Here is a 13,670-nt window from a genome sequence, read left to right as displayed (position 1 = left end):
AATAATTGTAGGTGACCTCAACACCCCATTAACACCAAAAGAAAGATCAATGAAACAAAAACTCAACAAATAAACAACAGAGCTCACACAAACAATAGAACAACTGGATTTAGTAGACATTTATAGAACTTTTTATCCTAAGGTCACGGATTATACATTTTTTTCAGCAGTGCATGGCACCTTCTCCAGGATCAACCACATGATAGGACACAAAGCGAATCTAAATAACTTCAAAAAGATTGGAATCATACCATGTACCCTCTCAGACTACCATGGAATGAAACTGGAAATCAGCAAATCAAAATGCCCAAGGAAATATAGACACTCTTGGAGGTTGAACATTATGCTATTAAACGAACAATGGGTCAGAGAAGAAATCAAAGACGAGATAAAAAATTTATGGAAACCAATGAAAACTCTGATACAACACTCCAAAACTTGTGGGGCACCGCCAAGGCAGTGCTATGGGGTAAGCTCATCACAACTGGAGCTCATGTCAAGGCCCAAGAAAGGCGCCAAATACAGGAATTAAGCACACACCTCCAGGAATTGGAAAAGCAGCAGCAGAAGGGCCCCACACAATAGGAAACAAGAAATCATCAGAACAAGGGAGGGGATAAACCAAATAGAAATCAAACATCTATACACAAAATCAACGAATCAAAAAGCTGTTTTTTTGAGAAGATAAACAAAATAGACACCCCACTGGCCCAACTGACAAAGAAAAAACAAGAGAAAGCGAGAATTAACAGCATCAAAGGTGAAAAAGGCAACATAACAACAGACACTGCAACCATTAAGAAAATAATTAGAAATTACTACAAAAAACTCTACTCCAACAAATCAGAAGACCACCAAGAAATGGAAAAAGTTCTTAGACTTCCACCACCTATCAAAACTTAACCCAGAGGCAACAAAAGATCTGAACAAACCCATAACCGAAGCAGAGATTGAATCAGTGATTAAAGACCTCCCAACAAAGAAAAGCCCAGGCCCAGACGGCTTCACTACAGAATTCTACAAAACATTCCGAACAGAACTAACCCCAATCCTCTACAAACTCTTCAAAACAATAGAAAAGGAAGCAACCCTTCCAAATTCATTCTATGAACATTACCTTAATCCCAAAACCAGATAGAGAACCAACGGAGAAGGAAAACTACAGGCCTATCACTCTGATAAACATTGATGCTAAGTTTCTCAACAAAATCCTAGCCAGTAGAATTCAAAAAAACATCAGACAGATAATTCATCCAGATCAAGTAGGATTCACCCCTGGAATGCAGGGATGGTTCAACATTCGGAAATCCATAAATGTGATATACCACATCCAAAAACTGAAAAACAAGAATCACATGATAGTATCAATAGATGCAGAAAAAGCTTTCGACAAAATCCAACACCACTTCATGCTAAAAACCCTAACCAAGATGGAACAATACACAACATAATCAAAGCAATATATGAAAAACCCAAAGCCAGCATCACACTGAATGGAGAAAAACTGGATCCCTTCCCCCTGAGATCTGGAACAAGACAAGGATATCCACTTTCTCCACTGCTATTCAACATAGTCCTAGGGTACTCGCTGAGGCTATAAGACAAGAAAAAGAAATCAAAGGAATCCAAATGGGAAACGAAGAAGTCAAGCTTTCACTACACACAGATGACATGATTCTTTATATAGAAGAGCCAAGAGACTCAATACAGAGACTGCTAGAACTTATACAAGAGTTTGTTAGAGTGGCAGGGTACCAAATTAATGAACAAAAATCAACAGCCATAGTGTATGCGAACAGCCCCAAGATGGAAAAAGATCTAACCAGCAAGATACCATTCAAAATAACAGAGAAAAGTATGAAGTATCTAGGAATAAATCTAACCAAAAATGTAGGAGAGCTAGTCGAAGAAAACTACAAACTACTTAAAAAAGAAATTGAACAAGACCTCAAAAGATGGAGTAACATCCCATGCTCCTGGATAGGTAAAATCAATATCATTAAAATGTCTATACTACCAAAAGCAATATATACATTCAATGCAATTCCAATCAAGTTGCCCAAAACATTCTTCATGGAACTGGAAACAATGATCCAAAGGTTCATCTGGAAACACAAAAAACCATGAAAAGCTAGAACCATCCTGAAGAACAGGAAGTTAGCAGGGGGAATCACAGTTCCAGACCTCTGGACATGATATAGGGTGGTAGTTATCAAAACAGCCTGGTACTGGCACAAAGATAGAGAGGAGGATCAATGGAGCAGAACAGAAACACCAGAAGGGAACCCACACAGTTAAAGCCAAATAATCTTTGACAAAAAGACAAACAACAATCCAGGCAAATGGGAAGGTCTCTTCAATAAATGCTGTTGGGACAATTGGTTGATAGCCTGCAGAAACAAAAAAATAGACCCACATCTCTCTCCATACACTAAGATCAAATCTAAATGGATAAAAGACCTAAGCCTACATCCAGAAACCTTCAAACTTTTGGAAGAAAATGTTGGAAATACTCTGCAAGATCTAGTGGTAGGTCCCGACTTCCTAAAAAGGACACTAAAAGCAATAGCAATCAAGACAAGAATAAACAATTGGGACCTTATCAAACTAAGAAGCTTCTGTACAGCAAGGGAAACAATCAACAAAGTAAAAAAGCAACCCACAGAATGGGAGAAGATCTTTGCGCACTACGTAGGTGCTAGAGGGCTAATCTCCAGAATACACAAAGAACTACAAAACAACCAAAATACCAAAACAAACAAGCCACTCAAGAAATGGGCAGACATTTCACAAAGGAACAAACCCAAATGGCAAACAAACATATGAAAAAATGCTCAAGTTCCCTAGCAATAAGGGAAATCCAAATTAAGACATCAGTGAGGTACCACCTGACACCAGTAAGATTGGCCCACATAAAAAAAAAACACCAACAACACTTGTTGGCGAGGATGCGGGGAAAGGGGAACCCTACTCCATTGCTGGTGGAACTGCAGGTTGGTACAGCCTCTATGGAAATAAGTATGGAGAACACTCAAACAACTCAAAATCTGCATACCATATGATCCAGCAATAGCACTCCTAGGAATATATCCAAAACACCTGTTAACATGAGAAACCAACATGCATTCCTATGTTCATAGCAGCACAGTTAGTAATTGCAAAAACATGGAAGCAACCGAAATGCCCATCAGTAGAAGACTGGATAAGAAAGTTTTGGTTCATCTACTCCAAGGAATACTACTCAGCCATTAAAAAAAAACAAAATGCAGTTCTTTGTGGCCAAATGTGCCCAATTAGAATCCGTAATGCTAAGGGAAATGAGCCAATCCCAAAAGGTTAGATACCACATGTTTGCCTTAATTTAAGATGATATGATGTCAATATGAAAAATAGTACCTGTAAAATGTAATATTATCTCAACCTCAAACAGCCTACACCACATGCAATAAGATACTGTGAAATAACCAAAAAACCAACAATCAATGCAAGTCAGACTGTTTATGATCTATATCAAAGAACTCTGAAACCTAATATATTTTTAATACCCTATGTTATTTCATAATGGAGCCGAGAGCAGAGAAATCTTCCATCTCCCTAGGATGTGTGAGGTAGACGTGAAATACAACCTACCAGGATCATAATTGGTATCTTATAGACAACAGACTCGAATCAGCATTAGAGAATAGTTAAACTGCAAAGACGTATAGGGGGAAGCAAGAGCGATCCTGACAACCTCTTAACAGGAGGTCATATGCAAGGAATGGGGGGGACCCCAGAGAGGAGCAGGGGGACAGGAGGAGGCTTGTATCCCAACCCTGAAGACTCCCGGATCCTCACCAAGATCTATCAATACGAGCACCAAGGACTACATCCCAGTACCAGGGAGACCACAGGGAATTGGAGTGCCCTCAGAGGCCAAGAACTCTGAGGTCATCCACTCCCGCTTGAATCTACCACATAGGATGGCAGTCCAAATCCTCCCTCACAGGATCCAAGGGCATAAAAACAACAGCCAAGAGCCATGAGTAGTCCCCAGAAACAGAAGAACAGTAAATTTCCTTCAGGACTAGGGAGAGGAGCTCTCTCTGGTCCTCACTTGGTTCCAACTCTGGGTCCACACCCTCTCTGGCAAAGACCATAAGGATTGCTCCGGAAACCCCTTAAAACAAACAAATTACCAACCAACCAAACAAACAAAAAATCTAGAATAGATAGACAGAGAACAACAAGGAAGGCTTAGAATCAGACAGGAAGCGGTCTGCCTGGACTCACTTATATCTTACTAGGTGGGACACAAAGATTAGTTACTCCTCACTAGGGCGTTGAAGATTTCTCTGCACACCTCTCCATAAAATTGTTCTGTACCTAAACTGTTGACATATGTCTTGTTAGAGTTACAAGGCAGTCTAGACTTCCCGAAAAAAAAAAAAGAAAAAGAAAAGCCAGGTTCACTAAAATTACGCTTCAACGCTATAAAAAGCTAAATACTACACTGAAAATAGACACGAGACAACTGAATAGTAATCTATAGCCATTTTAAGGTGTATAGTACCCGGTTGTATATAAACTAAAATCGAAATGTCAATGAAGAAGTCACAGGATGTGGTTAAGAGCTTGCATTTTTTTTTTTTTTACCATATTGGTTACTCAATACTATGTCCACTAATTTCATAACATTATAAATTGTTGCTGATGTTATGTTGGGGCTTTTCATTGATTGGGATGATTCTCTGCCGGCTCTACCTTCAGACCAGAGATGGTCTCCCCAAGAAGCCATTGAACTTCTCTGGACAATAAGATACTGGACTCTATGCTTGGTATATACTTACAATGAAAGAATATCAACTGAATTTGAACTGTGGCAATGCAGCAAGGTGGAGGAATCCACCATGGGGGGAGGGTTTGGGGAGGGGTGGAGGGAATCCCAGTGCCTATAAAACTGTGTCACATAATGCAATGTAATAAAAAAAATTTTTGCCAAATTGAAGTGGTGCAAATAGCATAAATTTAATTGCATCTCAGACCTGCATTGAAGTCCTACCTTTTTCTTCTTCTAATTACAATATCTTAATTTGGCCATGAAATGCAAATGCTTGGATATTGCAGGAGAGACAGGTGACATTAAACAGGCATGTAGAGATATTAAACACAGAGTTTAGCACAGACAAGCATCATCCACATGAAATGTTCTCTCATGATTCTGCTAAAGTGATGACATCACTGACACCTTTGTTGCAAATGAGCTGTATCAGAGGTGAGTGCTCCAGCCATATCTGCAAAACTAACCTCAGTGGACACATTATATCAGCTTGTGGGAAGTGTGAGCTTCTGTGAGGAGTCTTCAAAAAGCTCAGGTAAAATACTGTAAAAAAGCTATGCATGAATAAGTAGCTGGACTCTATGCTTGGTATATGTTTGCAAGGAAAGCATCTTGATTGAATTTGAGCTGTGATACTGCATCAAGGTGGAGGAATCCACCAGGGGGGAGGGGAGGGGGAGGGGTGGGGGGACTCCAGAGCCTATGAAACTGTCACATAATGCTAAATAATTAAAAATAAAAAAAAAGCTATGCATGGATTTCAACATTTTTAATCTCAAAATAAATTTATCTTTTGCTCTTTTCTATAAACTTTCTGAAGTATCCTCATATATTAGATGGTGCTTATTGTTTCAGGGGTTAATTTTTACATTAAAGGTGGTTTCACCATGTTTATTTATTTAATCATTGTAACTAGATTCCAAGAGCAGAAACAAAATCTGTGATTGAAGTTCACAGCTGTACTGTCTGGAAACGTGTGTGACTACACAGGAGGGAGGTAGATGCTCCAGAGGCCGCACTGGATAACGTCATACATTCGCAGTACAATCTTTCTATAGAAAAACTCCAAATGAAAACAGATGTTGTGTTTTTTATCATGTTTTTAAATTTATGCACTACATTTTTTACACAAATAAAATAGTATAAAGCATTTCTTATCACTGCCATTATTTTTAATTTTTTATGGAGTTGCTAACCTGCTAAAATTAGAGATTATTTTAAGAACTCCTGATTTTACTGATTTTATGACATCTAAATTAGAAAAAAAGTAAGAAAAAATTCAACTATCCCAACATGAATTTGATCTTGGTTACTTTTAATGACAGTACATACAATTTCCACACTTATGTTAATCTCAAACGCTACTTTAGGGACAGGTATTTGTAATCATGATTTTGCTGAATTTTTTGCACTCACCAAAATTCAGAAAGGAGACCATTACATTACTATTCATTCTACCAAAGAGCATGAAATATAGACTAACCAGATAAATCTGATAGTGTCTGTCAATAGAGATTGGATTTATGGAATGCCTTTGTTTTTTTAAAACACAAAGTGGAATTCTCTTTTCTGTTTATTACTATATAACTCCTGAATTGATTTCAATATATGCTATAATATTTATTGCTTTTGTAATGATCTAGGGAAGATTGCTTAACATTTGGATTAATTTTGAAATGTTAAATATATTTTGCTAATGTGAATTTCTTACGTAAGTACAACTTCATTTACCATGTTGTGGATAACATTAACATGTGAAGTTTCTTATCTAGCTTGTCTTTGTCATTCTCCTTTCCTGTGTGTGTCTAGTCAACACCTCACTGCCCGTGCTGATGGGTACAAAGGCTGTGCTCTGCTGCCATCCTGTCCCATTGACGAGTGTGTTGGTAACCACATGGAAAATAACTCTCAGACACAGGCCCACCTGCACAATGTCCTACAAGAAAGATACAAATGAGACCACAGCATTCAGCTGTGCTGATGAGAGAATAACCTGGGCCTCCAGACCTGACCAGGATCCTAAACTTCAGATTGACCCAGTGGCTCTCAGTCATGATGGGAATTACAGCTGTGAAATGATCACTCATGATGGAAATTTTTGTCATAGATATCACCTCCAAGTGTTAGGTAAGGAACACTATGGTTTTCAGATCGCTAGATTTGAGAGCAAGACAAATAAATTCCATGTCCTCGAGTGTAAGATTTTTCCCTCCTTAAATCTCTGCAGTTCCACCCGAAGTGATCCTATATGTCCACAAGAACAGAACCGCCGAGTGCAAGGCTGTTGCAGGGAAGCCGGCTGCAAACGTGTCTTGGTTCCCACCAGGGGACTGTCTCACTGGGCAAGACTCCTGGGCCAATGGCACAGTGACTGTCTGGAGCACATGCAACTGGCCGGACAGCAACGTGACTAAAGTGACCTGCTCTGTCTCGCATTCTACTGGTGAAAAAAGTCTGTCCAAAGAACTGCCTCCTGGTTAGTGAAGTTTCTAGTTTTTCATTTGATATTTTTATTCCATCAGAGCATCCCTGTTGAGAAGGGATGAAAAGTGCATAGATATGTCATTCAATGATGTTTTCCTTTAGCTTACCTGTGTTTTTTCCAATGAAGATATGTATCTAGACAAATACAGAAATGTTTTATTAAAAGCTTTGTTTTATAATGTGATTGATTTTGTTTTTCACTTTTATACTAGTAAAAATTGGCTTGAGCATATACCCTCTTTTTGTAAAAGATTATTTTAATGAGACAGAGAGATAGCATTTCCATCTATTGTTTCACTCCTCAGACCCCTGTAACAGTGAAAGCCAGGCTGAAACCAGAACTCCAGAACTTCATCTGGGTGTCCTGCTTCGGTAGCAGATATTCCAGTGCTTGGAATGTCATCCACTGGCTTATGCGGTGTACTAGCAGCGGGCTATATTGAAAGTGGGGTAGCTGGGACTTGAGTCTACACTCTGATATGAGAGACATGAGTTTCTGAATTGATGGCTTAATCCTCCTGAGCCACATGCTGACCTAAAAAATTATACTTTCAAAAGAATATTTATGGTTTTACTTAAAGACAGAGTATAATTCTAAACAAATACTTGCTTTTTTACTTGAAGAGGAAAATCATTTATAAATTGCTTTCCATGAGGTTCTAGTCTGATAAACCTTTCTTCTCTAGGTTCTTCCTGGTAGAATTTCTTAAATGCTCTATAATAATATCCAAGATTCAAGTCATCACTCTCTGCTCCCTCCACACTCTGTTCATGTTCTACTCTCGTTTGTTGCTATTTTAAAAGAATTAATAACATTTTAATCAACATGACACATAGTTTAAAGTCAAATTATTCTATAAAGCTCTGGCCCCACCATTGTTTTTCTAGCCCTATCACTCTGGTCTTTTTCAATTCTTCAAATTAACTGTATTTTCTGAATAAATGTGCTCACATTGCTATTTCTTTATTAAATTTAGGCTTTATTACATATTTCCTCTTATGGTACATGACTAAAATTATTACTTTTTTCTTTCTCTCCTTTTTCATATGTTACAATAGAGCAATTATGCATCAATGGCCAGTATTTACATTGATTTGACTATGAAACATTGAATCCAAAATTTACATTATGCTTTCTCTTTAAATAACTGTTGGAGTTTTTTTGGACTTCACAATTGCCTTTTAATTTTTATTTGGTTTCCTTAATAATGTGTTTATCAATTATAAACAATCACTGAACCTTGACAAAACTAGAGAAGTCCTTAATAATAGGGTCAGATTTTTTTTAGTTCATTGGTCAGTTCCACTATTTTTCTTGAGTGTATCTCTTCTTGAGCTTTTCCAAGCTCTTGGACTACTTAATCCTACAATTCGAGTAACTTCTGATACTAATTACTCAGACGTCGCACAGATCCCACAGGTTAATGGCTCAGTACATAAAACTACTTACACTTCAGACACCAACCAATCTTTAGCCCCTAGTTGCCAGCTGTGCTTTAAGTCAACTGACTATCATTTGTGGGGTTTCATGATCCTCTTTTCAGATTCAATAATTCAGTTCATTACAGTGGCTGACAGAAACTTCACTTACTTTTAATGGTTTCTTAGAAAGGATACAATTCAGACACAGTCAAATGGAAGTGTTGCATAGGCCAGATTTTGGGGGGAAGAAGCACTGAACTTACATGTTTTCTGTCAGGATATAAAGGTACCCACCAAATCAGAAGGTCCTGTAACTTAGAAGCTCCACACCCAGTTGTCCAAGTTTTTCTTTTTTGAGTCATAATGCATAGACAAGTTTGACTAAGTTGCTAGCTATTCATGGCAAATTCGATCTATAGCTCCTGCCATCCCTGGAGGCTGATGGTGGTAGGAGGATGTGGAGTTGAAAGTTCTAGGCTAATAATGTTTCCATCTTTCTGATGACAAATCGCCCTTCTCATGCTCTCCAGAGCTCCTAGACAACAGTCAACTCAGTGGCATCAGTAAATACCCTTGTCATTGTGGGTCATTCAAGGGTTTTCACAGAAACTGGAGGACAAAGACCACATCATTACCACCCACGTCTCTGACTCCCAATACAGTGTCAAAATCTTGAGAGTTAGGAAGCACTTCTTCAATTTTTATAGCCCTAGGCTCTGACACACAAAAATATCGTGACCATAAGCTCAGATCATAGGTTTTCTCTTTATATAGCCCAGTCTCTGCCTCAGATATGAATTAATTTAACTCATCTTCAAATTTGTGTTCATTTTTAAAACGTTTTCTCTGGGAAAATCTCTCATTATAGTAACTTATTTGATCAAGCAGACACAAAGACTCGATTCAGATCTCTCTTCCTGAACTTCCAGTATAGCTAATTAGTGTCTTTAAATGGTTATAATGGAATACTCACTTGCAATTGCTTGCTTTTTTGGAATTCTTCATTTATACAAGTCTGCTGTCTCCAGTTAAACTGTGAATTTTTTTTTTTTATGACTGTGACCATATCTTCTTGCAGCCTCATAGTACTTCAGAGATCATAGGGCATTTTTCTGGTTTTGTTTTTTGAGCAGTTTATTTAGAGGAAGAAATGATCTTTTGGTGTCAAGGGTCAGATTTGTATTTAGAATTCATATGCTCCTTAGGCTGCCACTTTTATAGGAGAAAAGACCTCAGACTGACAATGGCAATAGTCTTATTTTTTATCTTTTCCATAATTATTAGAAGGGCCAGCATGGTGGTACAGCATGTAATCCTTTGCCCTGTAGCACTGGCATCCCATATGAGTGCCAGTTCCTATCCCTGCTTCCAATCCATCTTTCAGCTTAGGGGTCCTTGGACCCCTGCACCACATGGAAGGCCCTGTCACCCAGTTTTGCAACAGTTCAGCTCTGACTGTTGCAGCCATTTGGAGTGTGAACCAATGGATAAAAGACTCTCTCTGTAAGATGTGCCTTTCAAATACATAAATAAATAAATCTTCAAAAAATACTTATTTCATAGGTGATTAAATGGAAAACAGGGTCATAAAATACCTTGCTAAAAAGATTGTGACAAAATTTCATCCTGTGTAGAAAATGTCATTAGGAATTTTTGAAAATAACACCCTTCAAAAACCTCTCAACAATATTTTTTCTCCTTTTAGAAATTATTATTGTAATTATATATATTTGTGGTCACAGAGCGATATTTTGATAGATGCATACAGTGTGTAATGATCTAGTTTGTTAGCACACATCTAATCATTCAGAAAATATTTGTAAAACAACACCATGTATAAAACACATACACATTTCCTAAAGTCTGCCAGGAAAGAATATTATTTAAAATTAGGATTGTGGTTTATGTTTTTTGAATTTGATGGTCTGAACTTAAATGCTCTTTAAACTATTAACTTTAATTTGTTAATTAGAAGAATCTTCGAAATAATTTGTTTCCCCTACCTGTCTTTGAAGGTTTCAGAACATTGGGCTGTTCAGTGTCATCTTTACTGATCATTCTCTATGTAAAATTCTCCCTCTTCCTGGTTGTTCTGTTCCTCGTGGGATTCATTTTCTTCAAAACTACAGGAGATTACAGGTAGGAAATGGCGATTTAAAAGAAAAGACTCATTAGAAAAAAATCATCATTGTAAGACTTTAAGTTCACAGTGTGCTGGGGAAACCTTGGTCCATTTGAAAAGTTATCTGTTTTCCTTTGAAATGACAGGTACAGACACAGAGAGATCTTCCATCCCCTGGTTCACTTCCTAAATTCTGGCGCAGCCGTGGTTGGGCATGCTAAAGCCAGCATCTGGGAACTGAGTGTGGTTCTGTGTGGGTGGTGGGTACACAAGTAGGGCAGTCATCTGCTGCTTCACGTGGTATGTGTTAAAGAACCAGGAGCTGAACCAGGATTCAAACTCACAAACTCACAGGAATGCCAATGTGGGTGGGGTACAGATGTGGCATCTTAAAGACTGGCCAAATGCCTGCCCTTTTGCTGTGTCCTTACTAACAAAAGTGAAAATACCCTGTTGTTCAGCCTAAAGGAAAGATGGCTCAGCTAATAATGCGGTTTAGTTTTGCTCTACCCCTCGTGTTCTTGGGCTAGTTCTTCTGTTTCGCCTCCTGCTACACCACCACATGCAAGTCAGTCATTACCTGACCTTCCCTCCTCCTCTTGCTTACTAGCAATTAGCAGAGACATTGCATTTCATATTTGAACCATTCCTTGAAGAGTTAGCTGAATCATTTTTACCAGGATTTCCACTTTAGTGAAAACTGCAAGTTGATTTTGACTAAGGAACTATACCTTTCATTGGAGACAATGCTGGTTATTCCCTAATCCTTTATCTTCAGTGTGTCAACTCCTTTTCTTTTCTACACTCTAAGTTATGGATATTAGAATAGATCAATGAGGGCAATGTCATATTTTGGTGATATAGCCACCATAAACCAATACCTCATCATCACTTGATACAGGTGGTAACTCTAACTAAAAACTATCCTGCTATTTAAAGAAAACATTTTTTTAAATGAAAAGTTGCTGGTGATTTGGGCTATTTTATGTTTAGCAAACTATGGGGGAAAATGAATGTAAAAATTTGAAAGAAACTATATAAGTATGGTAGTCTAATTGTTAGAATAAACATCTCCAAATCTCAGTTTATTCCCACCACAGAAGTTTACGTTTTGCTCCTACCATGCTCTCACCTTGTTGGGACGTGGGCGTGGGGCTGCACAGGTGTTTCTGTAAGCCCTTACCTTATCCCTCTTATCCTGTGGCTGTGCTCTTCTCTGACAGGACTCTATTCAGGGAGTGAACAAGAAACATAGAGGCTTTCACGGGGGAGGTTTTATGGGCCACTTAAAAGATTCACATTTTATTAGCCAGAACTCAGTTAGATGCTTGTATTAAGTTCTACAGAAGATGGAATAGATAAACTAGCTGATTTGGAAGAAAAAAGAGCAAGGTTTGGCACATACTTGCTCAATCCATATCCACAGAAAATAGAACAAATATTAAGATTAATATATTCTCTGTTAGTAACTGAATTAGAAATAATTTTGTTAGTACAAAATGCCATAAGTGTGCATTCATGGAATATAAGCTACTTTATCTCTTTCTTTTTAGAATTATCCCACCACTGTTTAGACAAGACAAGGAAAGAGAAGAAGCTTAGTAATTCAGTCCTGTAACAGATTGGAAAGCATTATAACAGAGATGGCCTTCTCACCTCATCTCTATGTGTGTAATCATTCAGATGAATTTAGGGTTCCTCCATTAAATAGAAAAAGTGTCCGTTCCGTTTAACCTTTTTTTTTTTGGTCAATGAAACAAGGCAGGAATGATAGCACAGTAGTTTTCTGGGTCAAGTGTCAGGTCCTGTGGGTTTTCACTTAAAACCCTAATAGAACATGCGTGGCCTAGTTGTGCCGGGGATGAACCACACAGAGCAGAGCTTGGTCACCTCAGACCCACTTCCTGCCCCTCCGCCGAGGCCAACCTACATGATTGGAGCATCAGCCGCCCCTAAACTCATGCAGAAGCTCCGTTAAGATCAGCAGACCTGACCTCATGCTGATCCCGAGACATAAGAGCAATTGTTGCCACAGAGGTTTTGTGGTTGTTTGTAAGACAGCACTGGGGGCCATTGCTATTTTTTTAATAATGTATAACTCCAGCTTGATTGTGAGGCTGCACTTAGCTGAAAGGTATTTATTGTTTTACCTTGCAGCTGAGTATGACCCCCACATCAGTTCTGGCAAACTGCTATGTAAGTGTAAATTTTATATAATTTTTTTTCAGGAATGTGCTTGAAAGAGACAGGAGGGATATTCTTGATCTTTTGCAGAGCAACACCAACCTGTGCCACTGGCGACATTGAGGATACGAGGCACTCACTTGGAAAGAAGCAAAGATGGAAGAAACTCAGATGAACCCGGCTTACCTGCCTAATGACCCCTTGTGTGTGAGAGAGTATACTGTTTTGTTCAACCTCTGCTGTTCTGAGGCTTATTCTACCTACAACTGAACTTATTCCTAATCAATACAAATGCCTAGTGTGTAAAAAAGTTTTAGGAACAGAAAATAAAAAAACCAAAAAATTTTTAAAAAATTATGAACAGAAACTGTTAACAGAAAATTTCCTGTTAGTATTGCAACAATATATTATGCTCTACACATATACCTGCTAATGGCCTGCTTGTTTCTACCCTAGAGGTAATGGAACAGAGATAACTTCAGAAAATGGAAATCAGAGGCTTGACAGCTATCTCTATGATAGTTCCTATAGACCTCCTGGTTGTGAAAACTCGAGGGATGTTGGGGACTTGTAGTGGTAAGGGCTTCAGAATTTGGGGTGTCCAGAGTTCATCCAATGCCAGACACTCCCTTTTCTTGG

At 38.3% G+C, this 13,670-nt stretch overlaps 1 protein-coding gene across 1 annotated transcript in view; it reads left to right on the top strand.

Annotated features, from left to right (window-relative positions):
• Positions 1 to 13,367, top strand: part of LOC101530751 (cell surface glycoprotein CD200 receptor 2-like) — a 30,761-nt gene extending 17,394 nt beyond the window's left edge. The window contains exons 3-6 of the mRNA XM_058661887.1: positions 6,629 to 6,946; positions 7,047 to 7,295; positions 10,741 to 10,864; positions 13,076 to 13,367. Coding sequence (XP_058517870.1) covers positions 6,629 to 6,946; positions 7,047 to 7,295; positions 10,741 to 10,864; positions 13,076 to 13,154 — 770 coding nt within the window. The 3' untranslated portion in view covers positions 13,155 to 13,367. The remainder of the gene's footprint in view (positions 1 to 6,628; positions 6,947 to 7,046; positions 7,296 to 10,740; positions 10,865 to 13,075) is intronic.
• Positions 13,368 to 13,670: the final 303 nt, after the last annotated feature.

Source organism: Ochotona princeps, chromosome 3, assembly GCF_030435755.1.
Source record: "Ochotona princeps isolate mOchPri1 chromosome 3, mOchPri1.hap1, whole genome shotgun sequence".
In the NCBI taxonomy this organism is placed as follows: domain Eukaryota; kingdom Metazoa; phylum Chordata; class Mammalia; order Lagomorpha; family Ochotonidae; genus Ochotona; species Ochotona princeps.
The sequence above is the reverse complement of the archived record's forward strand: the minus strand, read 5'-3'. Positions and strand labels throughout refer to the sequence as shown.